The following is a 25,764-nucleotide window of genomic DNA, read 5'->3' as shown; positions in this document are numbered from 1 at the left end:
ATGAGACGTACCTGTGCACGCTAGATGAAGAGTATGTGGGCAACTTTTCGTCTTTGGGTGTTTTTTTTTTGGTCTTACTCTTCCGTTGTCAACACTCACCAGAATCGCAAGTGAGGAACAATTGATTCATGGGCCCACATCTGATATTTCCACGTAACAGATTCCTCCATTTACAGGCATTATGGGTGGACAAGAACGCCCTTTTACCAATTTCAATGGTAAATTTTGTTTTTGGTTAAATACTCACCGTTGTGCAACTTTTTTAATCTGGTATTAATTTAATGGAAGATCAACAGTTTGGCGGGAGATTTTAGATTCACGTTCTTCCGGTTTAGGGTATACGTGGATCCGGTTACGAAGCAGCTACACGACCAGGCAGCGGTCAATTGTCAGAGAATATATTTTTCCATGAAAACCATTTCATCCCGAATATCCGCTAGCACTTTCTCTAGTTGGGTGACAGGTGCGTTACGTAACATCTACACGACCGGGCAGCCTTCACTTGAGAGATTTTTCCCACCTAGAGCCGTTTGGGCATTTGTTCTGTTCCCTCCGAAACCTTACTCTGTAATTGATACCTTATCCATTCTAAGCTCGTCACGTCCTACGACGGTACGACCTGCAACTCCAACCTAATAGCAGCGCCGTTGCCGGGGAAGGTAAGGATTCTCTCGCTCTGAGGAAGGCCTGCAATGTGGTTGTCAAAAGTACTGACTCATTGGAATACAGGTTTATCTTTCTAGTGTTTAATGGCCACAAGGAATCGAAGTTCGATGCCTTTTATACAATAGAGTATTTATGTAAATTGATGTTTAAGTTATCCAAGACTATGGTGACGCATTCTTTTCATCGGTTGAGATGTCGAAGCCTATTATCTTGGAAGCTTCTACTAGTTTTACTCCATCTGTGCATATAGCCACCTCTTTTGCTCTTGCACTGTACGACCTACTTGCGAACTGACTGCTAGTATCTGTATATTGTTGAGATGGTTCCATGATTGTGGCTTGTTTAGTCGGACTGAATACATTCTAACTGATGAGAATCGAAGTGGAACGGAGGTATTTGGGAATCGATTTGGTTTATTGCCACGTAGATCCACAACAAGAGCTATTTTCCTTCTAGGAGGCTTATAGAAAATTTTAAAGCTTACATAAGGAATCAATATAATTTTTAATGGCCTAGAAAAGGCATATGGCAAAGTCTCTCAAGAGCTCATTTGGCATGTCATAGGGGAGACAAGTTGCTGAAGTAACTATGCGGATATAATGAAGGATAGGTTTGAGGGCATAGCGATGAGTGCTAGGATCAGATGACCAGAGTAGTGAATTCCCGATTACAATTGGATTAACCAAGGATTTGCTCTAAGCCCTTATTTGTTTGTAATCATCTGATATGACTTAAGTAGATGCATCTAGATGTGGTTTGCTGATGTTGCTTTTCTTTGATGATATTGTTTTGATTAATGAGATGGTGGAAAGAAATAATGGGAAGCTAACGTTTGAAATCAAGAGGATTAAAGATAAATAGAGCTAAGACAAGATATAGGTAATGAGTAGTGAAACTTGAGGACTGAGAACTACCATAAAGTGACTGCTTTAAGGATACTTGGCGTCAATCATCAATAGATATGGGGATCTAGAAGATGACGTTGCTCGTAGAATTAAAGTAGGATGGATAGAGTGGAGAGGTGCTTTGGGAGTGTTGTGTGATAAACGTATGCTTGTTAAGCTGAAAAGTAAATTCTACAAGTTAGTAATTGCACCAGCTATGACATATGGGGAGGAATGCTGGGTAGTCAAGAAGACTTCACCTTGGTCTCAAATGGCTACTTTGTCTCCTTTTGGCTTGATCCTTGGCACCTATTAGGCATTCTATGTAACCACTTTGGACCGTGTGTTGTCTATTTGTCTTCCATTCCCAAATCCTTTCCCCTCGCTACCTTCATCTCCAATGGCTCTTGGTCCCCCTGACCAGGTCCTACTTGAGTCTCATACAAGTCTGGAAGACCCTTCCCCCTCCATTTCCCTCCCCCATGACAAAACCATTTGGCTCCCATCCCCCTCAAGTGACTTTTCCACTTCCACAACTTGAAACCTTCTTCCCTAGCCAGATTGTCCCTTGGTCTCCTTTGGTTTGGGCTAAAGGTCATCCATTGCCACTCCCTCACCCTCTGGTGTTCCTACAACCTTTGCCTTCCCACCTAGCCTTCCCTTATCCATCGCCAAATTCTTGCTAGCCCTAACTACATTTTTTGTTGAAATGGCACCAAAGACCTTGACTAACTTTTCTTCACATGCCCCTTCTCTTGCTCCCTTTGAAGCAAAACCTTGATTTCTATCTGGCCCCATTCTAGACGTTCTTTTGGTTTTGCTCGAGACTGGTATGGGTCCTAAGGTCCTTCCCTAGAATTACTATTTGTGAAATTGTAGGTAAGTTGGTTTTCGGTGCTATCATCCATCACTTATGGTGGGAACAAAACCTAAGGAGATGGGCCTCCAGCTCTAGGTCCTTGGACTAGATTTGGAAAGCATCTACTTTGATGTCCCCTCTAGACTTCACTGGTTACCCCACCCCCCTGTTCTGGAGATTGGAGACCCCAAGGAAAAGGCTCATTGTTGTTTCCTGGCGCTTAGGTTCCTGGCTTTAGTCTACTAGTTAAATGATGACCCCCCCTTCTCCCCCTCTTTGTACATTCTATCCCTCCCTTTGCTGCTTTTTGGTAATGATACTTTATTCATCCAAAAAAAGGGGGAAAAAAAGAAAAAAAGAAAAAAAGAAAAAGAAAAGAAAAAAGAAGAAGAGTAATATTGATAAGGTGTGTGTGGCCCCAGGGTGTGTGTGTGAGGATGTTGGAGAGGATACGTGGCTAGACTGGGAGGTGTAAGTAATAATGTTGTATTATAATCGATCTGAGGATTGCACTAATCTAGGATAAGCTCTGTGAGAGCTGCTTGAGATGATATGGTCCAATGGGGACCAGTGGAAGAAGAGTGACCAGATTCAGTTTGACTAGGTTGGGGGCAGACCTCAATTGACTATTCCGGAAGTTATAAGAAAGGATTTGCATATGGTAGGTCTCCATCCTTGTCTGACTGTAGATAGAGTTGTTTGGAAGGCAAAGACCCATGTAATAAACTCTTGTTGAGGGATGTTCTTCAGATGCTGCTGTGACTACTGCTTGATTCCTTCCCTTATTTTCCTTTTACCTGTCTTATTCCTATTACTGTCAGCCTCTTTTAGATCCATGTAGTTGACCCAGTTTAGTTGGGATAAGGTTATGGTTGTTGTTACTGTTGTTGGTAAGTTAGACATGGTGAATAGAAATACTTTTCGGTAATGGTTCAATTTCTCATTAATGGAATCTTTGACTATATTATTGATGGTTTCTTTCAATTTCTGGTCCATTTTAAACTTGGCATACTGAACAAAATTTTTTCTTTTTTTGGTTGCAATTTCCCTTTAACTGACTATGAACATAAATGTTGACTGACAATGAAACATAGGCTTAGTAAAAATTTAAGGGCCTAAGAAATTGAAATATACTTTTTGCAACCAAATTCATCGATTTGAGAAGAAAAATAAACATTACCCCTAAAACTATTGTCATCAAATATAGCAGGTGATTTAAGTTGGGTAGCAAAGTCATAATTACAATAATTATTTTATCTTTTATAAGTCATTTCATTTCTCTTACCTTCATTTAACTTGAAACCAGACTGATCCTAAAGTAACAGGCAACAGAAAGCGCTGGCCAGCCCTTCACCAACTAGACAATTACGCTCTGGCTGAGACTTGAAATGCAGTTGGAAGAAGCCAAATTTTATGAGGTGGAAATTGTCATCGTCCAAGCACAACCTTCACTCTAGACATTTGGTGGTTTACCACTAGCAACAAGATCATCATACCACTTTCTACACCATGCCCCCCAGGCGCAAGTTCAATCGAACAATTCTGACCGCTACAAGCTCAACATCTACACATGAAGTATAGGAGATATACCTTTAGAAGGGACTGCCTGAGGAACAACTAACTTCCTTTGTCTGACCATGCGGACCATGTCCAGCTTATCCTCTCTTTCAGAACGACCTCATCTTCTCCCATTTTTCTCCAACAGTCGCAACCTTCGGCGAAGTGCTATTTTCCGAAATTTCGTATTGAGTACTCCCAGGACATTTGTAACGTTAAAGACCACTTCATCTCTTTCTCTGTTATCCCAAAGTTATCCTCGTGCTGTTCCGCGTTCAGAAAATCAACTCTCTGATGTCGAAGAAGAAGAAGAGGATGAAGATGAATATGATGATGATGATGATGACAATGATGAAGCTGCAGATGAGTACAATGAGTTCTCTGTTGACTTATTTGACAGCAACAAATATGAGGATGAGGAGATTGACTTGACAACAATGGTGGCACCTCCCCGGTTTGAGGGACAAAAATGGCAGAGAGTTGAGAGAATTCGATCCCAAGTACGAGAGTTTGGCGAGGACATTATTGATTTGGATGAGCTAGCATCCATTTATGATTTCCGTATCGATAAGTTTCAGGTTTGCTGCCACTTTCTAAGCTTAGAAGCATATCAATGAATATCTGTCTGGGTAACCAATACATTGGCTTTTTATTTATTTGTTCTAAAACTTTTATGAAATCTATGCAGAGGCTGGCTATACAATCTTTCTTGAGAGGCTCATCTGTAGTGGTTTCTGCACCAACAAGTAGTGGAAAAACTCTCATAGCAGAAGCGGCAGCTGTAGCCACAGTAGTGAGAGGAAGGCGTCTCTTCTATACAACTCCTTTGAAAGCATTATCTAATCAAAAGTATCGAGAATTTCGGTATGTAGCTTCAAACTTGCTAATCAGTTATTATTATTATTTTTTTTTGGTACAAAGGCACTTTTTATCTATAGGGATAGGGATATTACATATGCTGCCGGTAGGAATTGAACCCATGACCTCTCCACTGAGAAGTCAGGTTCCTAACCATCCTACTACTCCTCCATTGGCATCAGTTATTTTTTTTGCACACGGTAAGATTGAACAATGTCATAAATGACTTGGATATTTGTTTTGTTTCTTTTGTGGTTTATGTTCTGCATTGCAGAGAGACATTTGGTGAAAGCAATGTTGGCCTTCTCACGGGAGATTCTGCAGTCAACAAGGAGGCTCAGATTTTAATTATGACCACTGAGATTTTGCGCAATATGTTATATCAAAGGTACATTCTTCCCAGCTAGTATAACTTGAAGTGCCCACTTAAGGCTGCATTCATATGTTCTGTCATGATACAGTGTGGTGATGATAAGATTTGATTTTCTTTTGGAGACTTAATGTGCTATATGTGTACCTGTTAAATGTGCGCATTTTCTTCTTACTGTTGCAACCATGGGCTCAGTGACCCTGAGTATAGGCCACTGTGGGCCCCCACCAAGATGAGTAATAAAGCCAAATATTAGGCAATGCTTATTCTGTAAATAATGGGAAAATTTGGATCCCTTTTTGGTAAGTTTGTACGAGAATGGAAAAACCAGGAATTGAGTTAAAAAAAGGAGGGAAATTCTGGAAATTAAAACCAATTGGATAAAATTCAAAGATTGGGTTTTGGTAAATATCCAGAGAATGGTCCTTATTTTTTAATTAAATGAAGTTCACCTTCTTGGTGTGGTGGTAGATGGGATAAACCTAGGTTCAGGCTAAACACCGATCTTTCATGATCACTCTTTAAAGACAGTAGTGATCTTAAAATAAGATCAAACCTAATTGAAGACTAGTCAAATTTGAAACTGAGAATTTCAAAACTTAGGCAGTTATTAGTTAGTCAAATGAAAGAGCCGCATCAGCCTAAGATTCTAGTTGATATCACTATGATACTATTGGTTGGCTTAATCAATGCCAAAAAATTGACTCAGATTGAAGCCAGATCTGAAGTAATCAAAGAAACTTCTGGTCTTTCTAACTGAAACATAAGAGAATTGCAGAGAAAATTAATATCAGCAGATCAGAAAGTATTATGCAATCCAAACCCTGACCGAAGGTCCCTTTTGCTGAGGCCTTGAATGTTTCAAAAGATCCCCTGATCTGATGGACATATCAGTCTCAGGTGAGCAATCAAATCAGACTGAAACAAGGTCCAAAACAGAGCTGCCATAAGATCTAATCGGACCTTCTAGACTATGATTTGGCCAGAATAGAATGGAAAGAATAACAGTAGATTAACAAATGGAGTTTCAATTTAAGTTATTGAATAAAGTAAAGCAGAGAAAAATCATCAGATAGGGATTGAAACAGTACCTTAATGGCAGGAGAAAAAAATATTTGACTAAAAGAAGAATGGAATGATAACTGTTGCTCCCTTCCAGCTAGGAATGGAATCTCCCTGCCTTGCGAGGATCTTAGTCTACTGGATTGCACAACAATGAAGCAAACTCTCAAAGTCTATTATTCATCAAATCATGTCTAGCAAATGGCCCTTACATGTTATTTATAGAAACTGAATGATAGTCCTAGTCAGACAAGGAAAGCACAACTTTACTGCTAATTGCAAGGACATTTTACAATAGAGACATAATTCTGAAAGGAAAGATCCTTTTTCAGAAAGATCTGTGAGTTCATAAGAATGTCCCAAGCTATATATACAACTTAATGGAATGCAAACTAAACTAATGAAGTAAACCCCATAAGCCTGCCCTCTACCCATATTTTAGGCACATCACAATGGAAATTGAAAACACATGGAACCAAAAGTCCAAGACATACATAATTCAACACAAGGCTTCTTTCTAGTGAGATATGCCTGCTTATGTCATTTATCTGCTTTATTCTTCCTTGTGATAGAACAAAACCGGCGGTGAACCACAAGGAACAGACTTTTGTGGTTATGTGGGGTCTTACCTGCTCTTTCCGGCCTTCTAGATAAAGGCTGCTCCTCCTTCCCCTCTTCCGCTGTGTTCATTCATTCTTTGCGTGTAGGGGCTTTTAGTAATGATTAGTTATTCATCGAAAAGCCCCAAAAAAGCAGGCAAGAGGTTACCTATTGGGCAAGGTAACTTTCTCAAACTGAATTTGGTCCAGGTGAAACATTAGGATTATATTCCCAAGTCAATGTCTGAACATCCTCTTAAAAACAATTGGTTTCTGATCTAAACAACCCAAAATTGAGTTAACATTCTCAAAAGATGAACACAACATGGTTGTCAAAGTGGCCGCCAAGGCGCCTAGGCCCATTTTTGGGTCAAGGTGATGTGGTATTGCCTTGTCGCCTAGGTGATGCCTTGTCAGCTTGCTTGGCGTTGGCTTGGTTTTCGTCGCCCTCTATCGCCTCGACTCGCCTCGCCTTGTTGCCTTGACAACCATGGAACACAGTTGAATTGTTCGCAGCAGGTTTGATCTCAACATACATGAGATCTTCTGGCCTAACTCCACTTTTTAGGTTGCCTATTGGTTAGTGAATTGTTCCAAAATTTCTGGTTGAAAGGGCGAGGATGAAAGTGATTGAACTCCCTCTTGCTCAACCAATTCTAATGATTAAACAGCAGAATGCCAATAAAAGGGTAATGGCAGGAGTGAAGAAAGAATTAATGAAACAATAATTAGAGTTGCGGGAGAATTCATACCTGATGCAGGTAAGGAGCTGTAAGAAGGGTCAACCAGGGAGGAAGAAGAATTCTGCTGTTGAAACAGGATGATAGGCTCTCATGGGCCAGCATAAACTCAAATAAAACTTCACTGAAAAACCGCTGATCCAACATTGAGATTATGTTCATATATAGAAGAGCAAAATGAAGTAAACTCTTATTTACCAAGTTTGGAATAAGAAACTGTAGCTAAGTAGACTGAACAATTCCAAATCACCCCTTTCATATGTCTTCCCTAGTATAAAATATTACATTGCTTATAGGATAATCCTAGATCTCCTATAGGTCTTTGCATTAGATACATTTACAGATGATCTGTGCAAAATTGGCAAGGTCGTTAGTATCAAATTTAGTGTAATTGTAAATCCAATGGAAAAGCCTTCTGACTGGAATTAAAGCTAGTTGTAAAATAGATGGAAAAATTTACTCTGAAGAAATCGCCAATTATCTCAGAAGAGTATTATCTAAATTCAATATAGGACTGATCGTTCTAGATCGCTTGTCTTTCAGCTCTATGATATCGGAAACTGCTGCATAAAGGTCTTACCATGAAACATTAAGAATCTCCTTCACTTCTTGTCATTTGTGTGGCCAAGATGATTATTCTTGCAGCACATAGTGCAGACAATTGAGAACAATTCCTAATAGATGGGAAATTTCAGCGGTGGAGTTTTAATAATGGCAATGCTCTCTGCTGCCCTGTCTTATATTACAACCATCAATTGGTGTCACTCAGAAAATGATATGTGTTGTCTTGTCTCTGCAGTATTGGAATGATTTCTTCGGGGAGTGGATTGTTCCATGTTGATGTGATTGTTTTGGATGAAGTACATTATCTCAGTGACATATCTCGGGGTACAGTTTGGGAAGAGATAGTATGCATCCCACGTCCTGATTATTATTTCATCTACAGATTTTACTTTATGTATGCTTCCTTTTCCCTTACCCTTCCCTTTAGAAAACTACATACTTATGTTTGGAATAGTTCAGGTGATTTATTGTCCAAAAGAAGTCCAACTTATATGTCTTTCAGCTACAGTTGCAAATGCCGATGAGCTGGCTGGTTGGATTGGGCAGGTAATATGTGAATTTCATATTGACTTATTCCTTTACCATGGGCATAAAGTACTGGAGCAAGTGTGATAATCTGCTTACTTTTTATTGCATTATTTTGGTGAGAAATTTTGGGTCCTGAACTCCTGATGCAGCCTATGTTAATCTGCGTAGTTAGTGTCTCATTTTAAAAAGTAAGGAAAAGAATGTATAAAGTACTGGAGCAAGTGTGATAATCTGCTTACTTTTTATTGCATTATTTTGGTGAGAATTTTGGGTCCTGAACCCTGATGCGCCTAGTTAATCGCGAGTGGCCTTTTAAAGTAAGGAAAATAATTGGACTACCTTTTTTTTACCTGGACACTTCAATGGATTTGTTAAATCCATGAGCCATCTCACAATTATGTGCTTGTTGACGAATGAAAATGCTGAAAATAGAATCTTTATGGTACCAGCATTGTATCATTTTCCCTGTCTGGATAACATAGGATTCTGCTGTAATAATCTTGATACCTGAATTGTTGACAAATCCTCTCTCTACAGTTGTCCAATTGAGCTCAAATTTGATATGTCTGTTTGATACATCTGCAGCCTCATTTTCAAGTTGCCCAATCCACTCTGTTACAGTGCTGCATGCCAAGGCCTTTTGCTTGATATTGTGTATGGGAAATATCGATTAGTGATTTTTTTGATAATTGATTCTTGGTTTCTGTGTCGAAAGATCAAGCATACTAGTTACACGATTCGCACAGTTTAAGAACTCAGTTTTGGAGCCCAACTCGGTTCACCAAAAAACCAAGTTGGAGCGAGATTTGCCGAGTCAGTACAATGTTTGTCCGATTGAAATCTAAGCTACATTTGGGTGGTAAGCATTCAATTACATAAAATCCTGAGATATACTGAGATGTCGCTAAGATATCATTGAGATATCTGGGATATCTACTCTTATGCCATCTTGCCTTGGAATCCCAAACAAGGAGATATTAGCGAGATCTCGGCGAGTTCTTGCTCTATGAATTTTCACTTATTTTGGAACATTCTTCACTATTATTTTCAATATCCTTGGCAGAGTGCAATGGGAAAGATTTACTCCATTGTGATCAAGTGGTTACAAGATTGAGTTGAGAAACAGCTTCTGTGTGAAATCAGGGGTAAGGCTGTGTACACTATGTTACAGTTGCTGCAGTTTCAGACTATCAGAACCGCAGGATGAAAAGAAGAGTGAGGAGGAAGATGCAGAGAATGAAAAAGTGGGGAGCGAGGTTGTGCGCGATACTTCCTCCTTACATAGCACTTTATCAGTAGCAAAGTAACTAATCAGAGTCTAGGATTTATTTCCCAAACTGAGTTACACAGAAAATAAAAACTAAATCTTACTTGACTGAATATAGAAAATAATACTAGACTGGGTTTTCTTGTCAACCAAGCTACAAAAATCAGAAACGTAAGCCAGAATAAATAATAGTCTTCTAATCTAATAAGTAGAAGCTAAGTAAATAAAATAAATAAATAAATAAATAAATAAATAAATAATTAAAAAACAGAAAAAAACTGGGCAGGAACTATCTAAAACTAAAAGTCAAAAGGCAAAAGATCTATCACTCCATGTAAACCTCATATGGTGTGGTTGCCATTAAAGTGGTAAATCACGCATATCTTAAGATTCTTAACACATTATGACCCTCCCAAGACTGCGTGGTGGTGTTTTCTCTTTTGAGTGTGCCTACCACTTGTTAAAGATTAGCATTTTATTGCCTTATTTAATAGCTTTCCTTGGTTCAAGTTTTCTCAAGGACCTTAATGTCCTTTTGGGTAATGTGATAGAGAACAAGAAGAAGAAAAGAGAAAGAACTGGAAAAGTGGAACAATAAAAAAGTTATAAACATAATGCCTAGACCACCGCAACCAATCATCTTGGTAGGTGCTGACACCAAGGCTACCAAGTAATAATATTGATTATTGACTAACAGGTAATGACTGAAAAACTTCTGATTTAGTTATTATTGTGAACTTATAATCCATTTGATTAGCAGCTTATGCAATGTGGACATTAGAAGCTGCATTTAGGTACTGACAAACTTGCGGGACCTGTGGGTGGTTGATTGATTAATATACTAATTCCTGCTTTCATTTGTGTAGATTCATGGTACAACTGAGCTGGTAACATCAACTAAACGACCAGTTCCACTGGCTTGGCATTTCTCTATGAAGAACTCTTTGTTACCTCTATTTAATGAGAAAGGAACAGGAATGAACAGGTAAATCTTTGTTCCGTTTTGAGTACTTTTGCAAAGTTTATTATTGTGTTAAATTAGTTGTTTATTTATATGTTTGTGATCATCTCTAGTTTAGTGCCAAGAGGAATGATGCAAGCGAAGAATGAAAGGGCATTAGTCAGAAAATTTAGTTTGTTAGCACTAACCGAAATAGATCAAAGCATGATGGAAATTCATGGGAGTTAGTGTTCATGTGAACAATAGCCATGATAGTTGTTTATGTGAACAGTGAGAGATATTTCTGGAGATAAATACAGCTTTGTGTGGGGGATTTCTGTTTCTAGTATAGTTTCTATTTTTGATGACTTGGACAGCAAATTAATGTATTTTTAGAAAAGTTCATTCCATTTTTAGTTTCAGTCCTAGTCACTTTTAGTGCTTAAATTTCAACCATGTAATTTCTTGGGAAACAAATTATAAACTTCTAAGTCCCCTTTGCTGTAGTCTTTTATTTTTGGCAAGTTTTATCTATTTTTTTTGTAATGGACAGCTGGTCTTCCTGCATGAATGACTGAAGTTAATTGAATGATGCTTTGCTTATGCAATACAATGCTATGAGATGCAATGAGGTGAGATGCCTACGAGAGAGAGAGAAGCTTGATCTACTCTATCCCCCTATCTGCCCCCTTCTCCCCCTCCAAACTCTTGCTATCTGGAAATTCTGCCCACGGTGAGATGCCTGAGAGAGAGAGAGAGAGAGAGAGAGAGAGAGAGAGAAGCCATCTTTGCAAGTTTCTGGAATCCATATTGTTCTCCTCAGTTGCTGCCCATGTAGGTGGCTGATCAGACAAGCGATTCAGATCCCACATTCAGGTTTTCCCTAAATTTCTGCCTTCATGTTGAGTGACCAAATGTCAGTAACTAACCATTTTCTTGGTGAGTTTCTATGGCATCTAATCACACCAACAGAAGCAGCATCCTACCAGAAGTAGGGCCTAATCGGGGGATTTGTTTTTGGTAAATCCCCCTCTCCAAGGAAGGAGGCAAACAATTTTAAATGGCTGAATTCCTGACTGAAATTGAAAAGCTTTGTTCTGCTCTCTTCAGCTGTTTTCTTGGAATATTTGCTACATTTAGTGTCGTCACCTTTAACCTTCACGTGACAGCCTCTCAGAAAAAATTACTGGGTAAGGCTGTGTAGGAAAATTACCCTCAAGACTCTGCTGGTGGAAGACTTCGGCACCAGGTTTACTCTTTCTCGTGTCAGCTTTATCCTCATAATTTTTTTGGTCACTTCTAGTAAGCTCCGTGTGTCTCCTGGCTGAAAATGCCCATTTTCCATTGTGCACTTTCTGTTTCTTGTGGGTACTGTATGTTGCTGTGGGATATTAGTTATGTTGCACTTGGTCCATGAGACATTATGAGTCAACACTTGTTCACTTCTCCTGAATTTACTGATAATACATAGAATAGGGGCATCAGTTTAGGGTCTATTTGCTGGTAGTTTCCATCCTAGGTTATGTAGGCATTGGGATGAAGCATGACTTTTAGGATTGACTGTTGGAACCATCTAGTTGTGTTGTGGACTACTTTCCATATCTGGGTTTCAACGTGACACCTTTCTCATCACATCTATGTAGCTCCTAACAAAATCCATTTGTTATGGGTGTCAAAGGGATTTCAAATCTTCGAATATGTAGTGTTATTTTGCAATGAGCTATATGGTCTCTTTTTCATAAATGGACATTGTCAGTACAACCATCACTTCCAACCTTATAATTGAATGTGCCCACTCATGGTTCGCGTTGCTGTTTAGCATTGATTACATGGTGCTATGATTGAATATGTATCTCATTCAGATTTATTATATTGACTGCATAGGTTGACATTCTTGAACTGATATGGACGCCTGAGTTGCATGAATCTACCATTTTGGCTAATATTAAACTCTTTCAGAACACTTGGTTATGCATTGTTTTAGACACTTGATATTTATTTCCAGTAGTTGGATGCTACCATAAATGATGTACCTTTCTTTGATTCGAGCGTTGGGATTTAGTGGTGCAAGTTGGTTTCAACAACAGGCATGGTTGGGGTGGCATTCCATTTTTACTGATTATTATTAATTGTTCTTAAATCAGGAAATCAAAGCCCTGTGTTACACCTGCTTTAAAAATCTCTTAAGGACCCGACACTTATTATTGAAAATATGTACTTTGTTAAGATTCTACATTCTCAATGTAGGATGAGTGGCAAAACTAGGATGGATAAGATAAGAAATGATCATATTAGAGTTGGTTTGGGAGTTGCTCCCATAAGTTATAAGCTTTGAGAAAGTCGTTTGAGGTGGCACGGCCATGTTCAACGGAGACCTATAAATGCCCCTGTACGGAGAAGTGATATAATCCATATTGAAGGAACTAGAAGAGCTAGGGGTAGACCTAAGATAACCTTAGGAGAAGTGGAGAGAAAGGATATGTATAGCTTAGGCCTTGTATCTAGCATGGCCTCGAACAGAACTAATTGGAGGGCAAGAATCCATGTAGCCGACCCCATTTAGTTGGGACAAGGCTTGTTGTTGTTGTTGGTTCTCCGTTGACAAGACAATGAACTGTATGCTATCAGGTTAAACGTAAAACTGAGCAAAATTTGGATGTAATTGATGTTAGTTTGATCTTGTGATTGGTTCTCTCTTCTTTTGTTCTGTGATCCATTAGCCATGTATAGCGTTAAAAAACAGTTTCATTTTCAATTTCTGTTGGAACAGGAACCTACACCTTTCTGCATTAGGAGGTGAATCTTATAAGGAAGATGGACCTGGAAGAAGGAATTCTAGAAGACGGGAAAAAGGTAGCTACAGAAGTGCGAGCATGTCTGTGCAGTCAACATCCTCAAAAGATGACATAAATACAATCCGCCGTTCACAAGTACATTACATATTTCTGGATTTTGGCATTCTGGCTTGATTGGTGTCACTGTTGGCATGCTTGTCTTCCATTGTTCTTACAAGTCTTATGTGTTCCCAGGTTCCTCAGGTTAAGGACACATTGTGGTATCTCAGGCAAAGTGATATGCTTCCTGCAATTTGGTTTGTTTTTAGCAGAAAAGGATGTGATGCAGCTGTTCAGTATCTTGAACATTACAAGCTTTTAGATGACTGTGAAACAAATGAAGTTGAACTGGCCTTGAAAAGGTTCCGTATGCAGTACCCTGATGCTGTCCGAGAATCTGCCATAAAAGGCCTTCTGAATGGGGTAGCAGCACATCATGCTGGCTGTCTACCTTTGTGGAAGTCTTTTATTGAAGAATTGTTTCAGCAAGGACTTGTTAAAGTTGTTTTTGCTACAGAAACCCTTGCTGCTGGCATCAACATGCCTGCCAGGACATCTGTTATTTCATCTCTCAGTAAAAGGAGTGACAGTGGACGTACCGATTTGAGCTCAAATGAGTTGCTTCAGATGGCTGGTCGAGCTGGACGTAGAGGTATTGATGAAAAGGGTCACGTAGTTCTTGTTCAGACTCCTTATGAAGGAGCAGAAGAATGCTGCAAGGTTCTTCTTTCTGGACTAGAGCCTCTTGTTTCCCAGTTCACTGCTTCGTATGGCATGGTGCTAAATCTCCTTGCGGTATGTCCATACCTATATAAAAGTTCTGATTTGTGAGTGCTGAAGCTTTTTGGTGAATGAGGTAGTAAGCTCTATGCAGGGTGCAAAAGTTACTCGTAGATCAAAGGAGGCAGAAACAAAAGTTTTAAAAGCAGGACGAACTCTGGAAGAAGCCCGGAAGCTGGTTGAGCAAAGTTTTGGAAACTATGTTGGGAGCAACGTTATGCTTGCTGCCAAGGAGGAGCTCGCTGAAATACAGAAAGAAATTGAGGAGCTAACTTTAGAAATTAGTGATGATGCTGTTGATAGGAGGACTCGGAAGCAGTTATCTGGAAAAGCATACAGGGAGATTTCTGACCTGCAGGATGAATTACAGGTACTGAAGTATTGACTTGTTCATATCCTTACTGTGTGGGTGGGCATATTTTTTTGCATTAGTATTTTTTTTCCATTCTGGGATGTTCTATACTAAACTATCTAGCATTTTGGTGTTGATGGCCATCTCCCATTAGTAGTGGAAAATCAAATTTTGTAGTGTTTTTGGCTTTTTGCACACTTCTTGTAGGGCTTTACCAAATCAGCTAATGTTTTGGCGGACCATTTAGCCTGAACTTGCCAGCTTAGTGAACTATTGCTTTTCCATGTTCGGAATCATGGGATTTCTTTTTCTACTCAGATGATGCAGCCAGTCAACCCTAACCCCAGATAATGAATCAATTGGCTGCCATGAATGCCCAGAGACTATGCCATCTTCCTGACTGCTCAGCAGATACATGTACATGTTTGCTGGTTATATGTTCTAGGCCTTCCAGCAGCCTGTGATGGTAGAAAGAAGGCTGAGAATAATGGAGAGGAGAGATCCAGATCGATAAGGAGGGGGGGGGGGGGATCTGTCTGCAAACAGTATGATGAATAATAACAGGAAGAAAGAGAGGGCAGCAATTCTCACAGCTCAACATATCTAGTTTAAAAAAAAAATGCTTGGTCTTGCATTTTTTTGGGAGTGGTATTAAAAAAAAAGGTGCTTCTTTGTTAACTTAGAAAATACTGTAATACTGATAGGACTACTTGCCAAACTACTAATACCTCCAAGACAAAAACTTAACCTAATAGGATTCTGCTAAATAATGGCCCCATAATATCCACACTATATTTTAAAAATAAATTAACTTCCTAACTAATAGCTGCTTGTCCCCACTTTTCACTGTCGCCACTTAAACCAGAAGTCTCAGGTCAAATTTAAAATTATTCTACTTATCTAAGCCAATATTATTGGCTTAATTGCAATGCGTTCAAGTTAACAATTATACAATATAAAGATCTAAAATTAAATATCATGTCTCTTCCAATGGTTTTGATCAATCTTTTGTGTCGACCCAAAGGAAGAGTTGTTTGGTTGCACCACAAATTTGATCTTTTAGGGTGCACCACAAATTTGATGAAATGAGTATTATTCTGTCAACTTACCTAAGTCAATTGATATAACTCTGCTATCTAATTCCAGACACAGCTGTAGGGATTTTCCCAGCACTAGTAGGTGTAGGGACTAGGGATTCCCCTACGCCAGCACTAAAATCATGGTACTAGGTTAGGGTAGTCTTTATTTCAGTCCTAGTGCTATTTTGATTAGTAGTTTTGAGTTTGAGTTCTATTTCAGCTGTTGTGACTATAGATAATAGTGGTAATTGCCCAGTTGAGCCTACAATTGATTGATTAGAATGATGTTTTAAGCCTTGCTGAATCCTGAGATGCTCGTCTCTTCCCCATCCCCTTTCAATTGAACTCTTTAATACACCCTGTTATGCCCTATTCGATCTGTTGAAACCCTCAAGTTGCCGGTTATTCTCTGCAAAGCTGAAGGACATCTTCAATCACTTAAGCTTCTGTTCAAGAAGTTCTTCAACAACAGTAGATTGAATGGTCCCCAACGCAGTCTGTTCTTATCGCCAGACGGTAGCTTCTCACATCTCTGGACATCACCTCTTAACCTGAATTGCCAAATTGGCCAAACTGGCCATCAGAACGGCCTATATTTGGATGGAATCTTATCCAACACGTTGCAAAACTCGATCCTTGTAGCATCCCTGTTTTGACCATTAGACATCTTAGATTCCTTCTCTTCTTACCTAACCCTTATTTTCTGCAATTCAATGCCACTCACTTTCCACCATTAATACTTAATGCAACTTTCACTGCTAGACTTCCCTGCATCAATGCATCCTAACTTTACCATTAAACCCTTGGTCGTTCCAAAACCTAAACTCCATTCTTGACCTAACTGGACTTATTAGTTTCCAACTCCTGGTTATTGGCTTCTAATGGGTTCCTCCCAATCTAGAACTGCATTACCAGCATTATTACAATACAATCAAGTTACAAAGTACAAACTGGTGGTTGGGTGCATGGTCCCCGGTTCAACTCCCCATCTGTGCATTTGTGATTTAAGTGGGATGCCGTGGCAGTAAGTTGCTGCACTAGTCTCTTCCAAGGATTAGTCGAGGTGTGAATAAGCTGGCCCGGACTCCTTGGCAACAGGAAGAAATAAAGGTATAGATCAGATCATGTCTCTTCCAGTAGTATTGATCATTTTCTTGCATTGCTCCACAGATGTGTGTTATTTAGGTGCACCCCAAATTGTTGATGAAATGGATAAACTTCCTCAAACTCCCCCCCCCTCCAACCAATTTACAGCAACTTCTCTTGTAAAACAGAAAAATCAGATCTAAAATCTAAACCGTTTCTCCTTTTTCTTTTCCCTGTTCTCATTCCCACCAAATCTTTGTTCCAATTCTGCACTGGAACCAATTGAGTTACTTTTAACTCCAGTTACTCCCCTCTCTCTCTCCTTGAGTTTTTTATTGGCTCCACCTGAGCTGGAAACTACTTGTTGAAACTTGAAAGCAAAGCTATTAACGTCCATCAAGCAGAATGTTTTTTGGGCTAAAGTCAGTTACATGTGAATCATTGTAAGAACTATCGCAATTGAACAGCCAACCGGGTGTATGACTCATATAGGCTTTATTCATGGAAACTTGCATTAAATTCCTGAATAAGGTTTTTGTAAATTGTGTGTTTGTCTCTCATTGTTTGTATTGCCCGCAAGAATTGTTACAACTCTTAATGAGAATAAACAAGCTAAACGCTCTGCGAACTATTGAACTCTCTTTATAAATAATATCACTTCAGCCAGCTAAGAAGTTTGTTTCTTTTCATAGAGTATTGTTAATATCTGTGCATATCTGAATTGATGAATCTTCTTCATTAAGTCTTCAACTTCTTTCAAACATATATACCATATTAAATTCTTCTTTGAAAATGGAATGCATTTTATCGTAGGAAGAAAAACGATTGCGGACTAAACTGCGAAGAAGGATGGAAGTACAGAGGATTACTGCTTTGAAACCTTTCATGAAGGAGATGGAAAATGGTGATCTACCCTTTATCTGTTTGCAGCATAACCAAGGAGGAGTTCAACACTTACTACCGGCTATTTATTTGGGGAAGGCTGATACTCTTTCTGGTTCGAAGTTCAAGAACATGGTGAGCATTTTAAGTTATTTTGTTTGGATTTGGTTTTGAGAGCTGTTAAACATAAGCATGCAATATGCTTGGAACTTGGAGTCCTTGAATATTGTAAAGAAGAGACTAGGGATCCTACTTTGGGAAGAAAACTTTCGTCTTGGGAAGGAGAAAACATATGTTACCTTTGGAGTTATTTTGCGTTTAAGGTTGAGATGGACTCGCTTTTGTTCAAGGTGTACATTCAAAGAACAGGCACATAGTTATCTGTTTCTAAAAGCTGACTGCTACTCTTAGAAAGGAAAGGCCCATCCCAATTCTTAATTAATAGAGTAAATTACATGCACCCTTGAAAATCCTAGAACTCATGTGCCCCTCTCCAGAAATGGGTTTGAGTTATGAAGAAACCCAAACTGTAAAAGGGTAATATGACCATTGCACTCTCTTATTTGCCTTCTATCTTCTTCCAAGATCTGGTCTTCTATTTTCCACTGTCTTGACAAAAATTAGTAGATCAGTATAAACCATTCTGATTTCTGTATAAAGGGAGCCATCAACCATATTTCCATGTCCAAAAATCAGAAAATCAGAACTCCATTCAGCAAAGCTTCTTGGTTCTCAATCAGTTGTTTTATTTAATAGACTGTCAAATTTTGCATGGAAGAAGAATGGTTGGGAGGTAGGTGAGGCTGTGGCAGTGAGGCAATGGTTGTGGGGGGGGGGGGGGTTCTGGGTTGCAAAATCAATTTGGGGAAGTAATGGGGGAGTAAGAAACATCCATTGACAATGTTAGCTTTTTGTGCCCAAGTGTAAGTCTTCAGATTTTTTGTTTTGCCCGGGGGGGGGGTTTGCATGTAATACGGGTCAAATCCGTGGGGGTGCATATAATTTACTAGAAGCAATTAGGTAAGCTAACTAGGAAATTGAAATAACAAATAAAACTGACTCCAAAGAAGACTTGGATCATAGAATCTTAATCCAGCCTAACTAAAACACCTTTACAATTAAAATAAAGAAACAATAAGACTTAATGAATCCTTTATGCCTAGCCTCTACCCATAATATGCCATTACCATGAAAATGTATTGGGGTTAAGAAGGCCCAACATGCATAACTGAACCTAGAGGGTTATTTCTAATAGAATAAGCCCATTTAGGTGATTTATCTGAACCAATAATATAATGGATTCTGCAATCTGACTGTACAGGTTTGAATTGTCTTTTTCTGTTTTACGACACATAAAACCCACTAAAATGCACCTTCATCTTGTGTCCATATATTAGATTTTTTCAGTTGATACGTCCAGCAGTTAATTGTTGTATTCACTTGTGTAAGGTGGATTGAAGCAGGGATAGAGATACCATTTATAAAACTAGAGTTAGTGAAAGTAAATGCTTATATAAAAATCAAATTTCAACTGGCTGTTTGGTTGGGAAAGGAATGAAGTTGACATGACACCAGAAACTCAGTTGACAGCAACTCTAAAAACAAGGGAATATTCTCAATTATGGCTGACTTTGGACAAGGAAAATTGGAACTTGAGGCAGTTTAACGTCACTTTTTTGAATTCCAATTTCCAACTAACCACTTCGGAAGTCATAATTCCAAGTGGAAGAAATGTTATTTCATGCTCTTTTTGGAACATTCACTCTGCATTTAGCCCAGTTTGGCTGCCCTTTTTTTCCTTCTAAGTTTAAGCACCAGTCAGTTTTATATAATACATTTAGCAATCTTTTTCATTGGTTGATTAGGGATTTTCTTCACATTTTTTCCATAATTCCCTTCCATTGTTCTTTTGAATCAGTTTAGTGGCTAATTATGCTTCTGCATGGCAGATTTATGCAGATGGTTCTGCATTTAATGTCATGGAAAAAGAGTCGAATCTTGGAGATATGGAAGCACAGTTGGATGCCAAACCATCTTATTATGTGGCTCTTGGTTCAGACAATTCTTGGTATCTTTTCTCAGAGAAGTGGATCAAATTAGTTTATCAAACTGGCTTTCCTAATGTTCCTCTAGTTCAAGGTGGTGGTTTGCCTAGGGAAATAATGAAAGCTCATCTTGATAAGGAAGATAGGCAGTGGGAGAAACTTGCTCATTCTGAATTTGGAGGTCTGTGGTGTACAGAAGGATCTCTTGAGACATGGTCATGGAGTTTAAATGTGCCAGGCTTGAATAGCCTTTCGGACGAAAATGGGGTGAGATATCTACATATTAAGTAATTTTATAAAAATAAAATAAAAAATACAAAGTTTGTTTATAGTATTCCAGTGACTGACCAATATTATGCTGCATTAGTCACAACTGCCTTATGTAAGCAGAACAAATTTCTGGCGCAAAGTAAATGTGGGTGCATTCTTGACTACCAGGTACAATTGTCACAAGCATATCAGGATGCTGTAGAGTGCTATAAGGATCAAAGAACGAAAGTTTCTCGTCTGAAGAAGAAGATTGCTCGAACTGAAAGCTTCAAAGAGTATAAGAAAATCATAGATATGACCAACTTTACCAAGGAAAAGATTGGACGATTGAAGGCTAGATCGGTTCGACTTGTGAATCGAATAGAGCAAATTGAACCGTCTGGTTGGAAGGAGTTCCTTCAGGTATATGAACATATTTATATGCTTTCATTTCTCAATTTGATAGTGAATTTGTTAATTTCCCCCCCTTTAAATCGTAATGTAATACAAAGTATCTTGAGTTAGGTCTATTATTTGTTGTATTCGTTCTATTGTTCCCTGTATTGGTTCATGTTGAATGCAACTTTTCATTTCAGCTGTTCGTTCATGCACTACTTGTTTTTCTCCTTTGCTGACTCAATTTCTTTTTGTATTTGGTATTATATTATTTTTCAGTATTAGTTCTAGAAGTTGAGTATTTGATCCAACTTAAGATCACAAGTGAAAGTTCTTAGTTTCATTTTTTTAATCTAAGTGTTTGGCTTGCAGTGAATGAATTGCTTGTATTGAGTTTGTCACTGCTTACTGGAGGCATTTGGGGTTTGGAAAAAATAAGAAGTTGAATAAGTGGGTTTGGTTGTGCAAGGAGGTGAACTCATCCAAGTCCTCCAAGGATAAACACCAGCATGCCACCTCAAATTTTGTTCATGGAAGCAATCTCCTCAGTCTCACCGACCCAAGAAACTCAATAAAGCAAACCAGCAAAAAGCAGGAAAATAAAAGAAGGGAAACCCTTAAATCTTTGAAAAACTTGAAGAACTCCACAAACAAAGTTACCCTGCGGAAATATATGGGTAAGAGTGATCGCTTTCTGAGCAGTTTTTTTGTTGCTGCTACCATCAGTGTCGGTTAAGTGGGTGCCTCTGAACACGGTTTAAGATCTCGCCTTTTGGGAGGTCTTGAGACGAGATTTGAGCGAGTCTCACGAAATGCAAAATCTCGACTTAGATCACTAGATCTTTTTCCACCCATTGTTTTTAGTCCTTTTTTTTGAGCGAGACAGGATCTTGACCTGTCTTGCCTTCTCTCGCTTCCTTTCACCTCCCAACTCACTGAGACCATGGAGCTCTCATTTTTTGTCGGATTGATGCCAGATTTTGACTTATAACAAGGTTTAGCACACCTACATCTAGAAAAGAAGATAAAAGAAGGCCATTTGAAGGAGTTCTTCAACCAAGGCCACACAACTATTCATGGGTCCAAGCCCAAACTGCAAAGGAAGTCCTGAGGCCCAAAAGGATATGAGGCCTCTACAGGCCCAAGCTGCCCCCACACCCCCTCTGGGGTGTCACCACCCATCCCAGCCCACTCATTGGGGAGTGGGACCCCTGTGTGCGTCGGGGGAAAGGTCGTCAGCAAAGAATGTGAAGCATGAGCTATACCCAACACTTCTATTATGAACTTATGAAGTTATGATGGTTGTATTATTGTATTCATATGGATGGAATTCTATTTACCAATTTAAGTTGTTTGATATATCTTATCACTTGCTTTTCATTTATATGTCCTAATGGTTCTATATTTCATGTTTCATAACCTTGCATATTCAATCCCATAGCATTTCGCTTTCAAACTTAGGTTCAAGTTAGAACTCATATGTAGGGTTGTCTTCTCATAAATGTAAGGCCACCACTGTGTTTAGAAGGCCAAAATAGGTTAAGTACCAACTTTGAGCCCAACTTGACCTTTAAAACTCCCCGAGATGGGCCCTCAAGTTCATTTGAGTTGGCTTGGAAAAAAAATCCCAGATTTCTAGCGTGATCTCGCTTTTTTTTGAAGGGCGAGATTGCCCTCGAGAGCAAGATCTTGAACCTTGCCTTTGAAGACCCATCCTGAAGAGCTTCATTGGGTTCTTAATGGCATTAAGCTTGACCATGGAGGGCAACTTTATTGAGAACAAATCCATGGAAATCAGAGAGACTTGGTGGAGCAGAACCTCTGAGAGGTCTTCACACAAGTGTTCTTTCTCATTGTCTTTCCAATCTGCAGTCCCATCGGCATCTCTCCTTTCCGCTCAAAAATCTCATGTAACTCAAATCTCCCACCTGCAAACTTCTAAGTATAATCCTTTTCTTTTCATCCTCCAAACACCAAGCAAACTTCTCTTCTTCCTGAGTTTCTTAAGTCTTCTTCACTGTACTGTCTCTTCCAGCGGCAGTAACAGCCTCAAATTTGAGAGGGTGTCTCCCTCATGTGTTCTGCGTCTCCCCAAGGTTCTGGGTCATCTTAGTGCAAAGGGTAGCAAAGAGAGACCTTCTGTTCAGGTGGTCAGAAAGAAACCAAGTCTGAGAGATGATGGGGAAGAAATTATGGTATGGTCCAAGATTGCAGCTGTAGGTAGTTGGTGAAGAAGAAGAAAGAATGGATAGCAAGTGTGTTGGGTAACTCGGGATCCATTTATTTATGTTTTGAAAAAATGAATATTATTACTGGTATTTATTAGATAGCATTTGATAGGTTATCACTGTTGAAAAATGGTTGATGGTCAATATTTGCTTAATTACTTGATGGCATTAAAATTATGGTAAACCTTGGCTGGCACTGATAATTTCCTGGTAGATATGACCTAGGAAAGGCTATGGATAACTGTCATGTCCCACCTCCCTACTCTTTCTTGGTGTCACCTACATGCACACAAACTCTCCATCTCTCCCCCACCTGCCCAACCACGCATATAATAGATGATCCAGAGACTGCATTGTTACAGCTTTTCAACATTTGGTTGCTCTAGTACTCCTGCTCCATCCATGCATTGGTTAGTTAATTTCATCTTCTGGCCAAAAGAATGAATTTCAATGATTACATTTTTAAAATGGGGATTTTCTTTACCACCCATATGTTGTGGGCCCTTGACCAAGTATTTGAGATGCTTCTTCAGGTATTTCTGATTATTTGAAGGATCTCCATTGACATAAATTCTTCAAATCTTTCAGCATTATGTTGTAACAAGGTCCATTTGTCCACAAATAATCAGGAAGAAGCAATCCTTTTTCATGCCTCATCATCATTGTCATAGTAGCACCCATATGATCTGTGGCTAATGCTATCGGATTAAATCTCTCTTATAATTGAATTGCCATGTCGTTTTCTTCTGTCATTTATTCTATTGTGTGTAACAATTGGCTTCATTCTTAAGCATGATTAAAAAAAAAAAAAATGTCATTAGACTGTATACAAAAGTATCTGAGGCATAGATTGATAAAAAGGCTTTTCCTGATTTCCCCATCTTCTATGCTGACCAGATCAGTAATGTCATACATGAAGCCAGAGCATTGGATGTTAATACAAAAGTGATATTTCCTCTTGGTGAGACAGCATCAGCAATACGAGGTGAAAATGAACTCTGGCTTGCAATGGTGCTGCGGAATAAAGTTTTACTAGATTTGAAGCCTGCACAGCTTGCTGCTTTCTGTGGAAGTTTAGTTTCAGCAGGAATCAGAGTCCGCCCTTCAAAGAACAACAGGTATCATGTTTCCTGGTTTCTGGTGCCATTCTTTGTCTAACCCAGCTAGAATTTGAATTGCTTTTAGGCCTTAGTTTTTGATCAATGCCTGCAGCTATATATATGAACCTTCAACTAGTGTACTCAATGTTATTAACTTTTTGGATGAGCAAAGAAGCGTCATCCTAAAACTGCAAGAAAAACATGGGGTTAAGGTTAGTATTCTTTTTTAAATCTTCTTTAGCTTTTGTTTGTTAACTTAAACATTTCCGTTGAGAAGAAGATTTCTTTTGGTTTTTAGATACCCTGTGAGATGGATAGTCAATTCTCTGGTATGGTTGAAGCTTGGGCCTCTGGTTTAACTTGGAGGGAAATAATGATGGATTGTGCAATGGATGAAGGGGATTTAGCTCGCCTTTTACGACGTACAATTGATTTATTGGCTCAGGTAAGGGGTATTCATTTTATTTTCATTTGCATTTTGTGTGCATCATGCTTGTATATATTACTGAATCGAGAACACTACTGGTTACAGAACTAAGGGTGTATTCTGTTATTTGAACTTGAACCTAGTTTATGTGCCCTTAGTTCCGTAACTGGTTGTATCCTCGATATTTAAATTGCTTCATATGATTGAGGCCTGAAGCTTCTAACTTCAGTGAATTTCTTGCTGTTTCCTTTGATAGATACCCAAATTGCCTGATATTAGCCCCATCTTACAAAACACTGCCATGATTGCGTCCAATGTCATGGACCGGCCGCCAATAAGTGAGCTGGCTGGGTGACCTTGATTTGAACAAAGCTATTTCACTACAAGGTAAAGCTTTCAGAGTTGTGTATATTACGCTTTGTATATTTTACCCACTGTCAATGGAAAATATCTATTGTCGTCTGTAAAATCCTGCTACTCTATCCACTGTTCATTGATGACCTGCAGCTTAGTCTGTTTCCAAGTAAGGGAGGGAAACCAGTTTTGAAGAGGAAAAGAGAGGTTCTGTAGTCATATTACGAACTAGCGAGGTTAGCATTTTCTAATGTATTACATGCCCTATCTTGGTTGTTGTATAGGGTTTTGGGTACGAGATCTGAAAGTAGTTTTTTTTTTTTTTGGTAAATCTGAAAGTGGTTATTAATTGATAGAAAGGGCTATTTAGACACATGTCAAAGCCAGGTGGTAAACGGTCACTATCAGTCTCGATGAAGTGGCAATACAATTTGGACGACTTTGGTCCGAAGGGTATCCGGTTGACCTTCTCTGGGTGCAAAATATAAGTTTAGCCCAAGAAGTGATTCGAAGGAAAGATCTATTTAAGCCTTGCTTTAGAAAAGAAATGAACTTCACAGGGAAAAGAGAGAAAACATGAATTGTAGTTTGTTCCATGAGATGAGATGCTTGTGAGAGCCTGTGAAGGCGAACCGTTTAAAGCAGCGCATGCAATTCCACGTCAATTTAGTGAGCCCAAATATGACTTTTTGCTTTTCCTTGCATGCTCTGTCCACGCAACAAGCGTGTAAATGATGACCAAAACGTATGTGAATCTAATCGATCCATTTCCCAGCCAGTATTAAACCCTAGGTTGACAGTCGACACAAATCATTTACAACAGAGCTATGCACTTCATGAAATCGTAACTGAAAAGATCTAAGTCGCTTGGGTGTCTGCAGAGAACCAAAAGTATCAAGCAGAAGCTATAAGTGAAACCAAACTATCTACCAGGTCAGCCGGATTTGTTTCTTTCAGTGCCTTGTTCCTCCTAACAGAAGTTCTATTACACACTCAAAAAACTTCTCATGTCGGCTGTGACACAGCTGCCACTAACCCAAAGCGATCGAGAAAACAAC

General features: G+C 39.0%; 1 protein-coding gene across 4 annotated transcripts; it reads left to right on the top strand.

The window, feature by feature from the left end:
- Positions 1-448: 448 nt before the first annotated feature.
- Positions 449-25,707, top strand: EMB25 (DEAD/DEAH box helicase). 4 transcript variants are annotated; one of them, XM_089148600.1, is made up of 18 exons: positions 450-659; positions 3,716-4,544; positions 4,655-4,830; positions 5,099-5,212; positions 8,395-8,503; positions 8,619-8,705; positions 10,821-10,939; positions 13,665-13,824; positions 13,924-14,523; positions 14,603-14,878; positions 17,839-18,042; positions 19,857-20,219; positions 20,391-20,624; positions 23,723-23,943; positions 24,038-24,137; positions 24,224-24,370; positions 24,609-24,739; positions 24,860-25,707. In XM_089148600.1, the coding sequence occupies exons 2-17, from the start codon at positions 4,047-4,049 to the stop codon at positions 24,705-24,707; spliced, it is 3,507 nt and encodes a 1,168-aa protein (XP_089004726.1). In that variant the 5' UTR covers positions 450-659; positions 3,716-4,046; the 3' UTR covers positions 24,708-24,739; positions 24,860-25,707. The 4 variants fall into 4 exon arrangements, with proteins under 4 accessions (XP_089004727.1, XP_089004726.1, XP_089004725.1 ...); XM_089148599.1 differs by having other exon boundaries at positions 3,735-4,544; positions 24,609-25,707; XM_089148598.1 differs by having other exon boundaries at positions 24,609-25,707.
- Positions 25,708-25,764: the final 57 nt, after the last annotated feature.

Source organism: Hakea prostrata, chromosome 3 (assembly GCF_041222555.1).
Source record: "Hakea prostrata isolate BN-2017 chromosome 3, UWA_Hpros_2, whole genome shotgun sequence".
NCBI lineage: Eukaryota > Viridiplantae > Streptophyta > Magnoliopsida > Proteales > Proteaceae > Hakea > Hakea prostrata.
The sequence above is the reverse complement of the archived record's forward strand: the minus strand, read 5'-3'. Positions and strand labels throughout refer to the sequence as shown.

Bases quoted from the DNA above. Each gene is read 5' to 3' on its own strand.
- EMB25 (XM_089148599.1), top strand. From the start codon at position 4,047: ATGCGGACCATGTCCAGCTTATCCTCTCTTTCAGAACGACCTCATCTT. The intron at 8,706-10,820 runs GTAATATGTGAA...TCATTTGTGTAG, and splicing joins TGGCTGGTTGGATTGGGCAG to ATTCATGGTACAACTGAGCT. The intron at 24,138-24,223 runs GTTAGTATTCTT...TTTGGTTTTTAG, and splicing joins AAGAAAAACATGGGGTTAAG to ATACCCTGTGAGATGGATAG.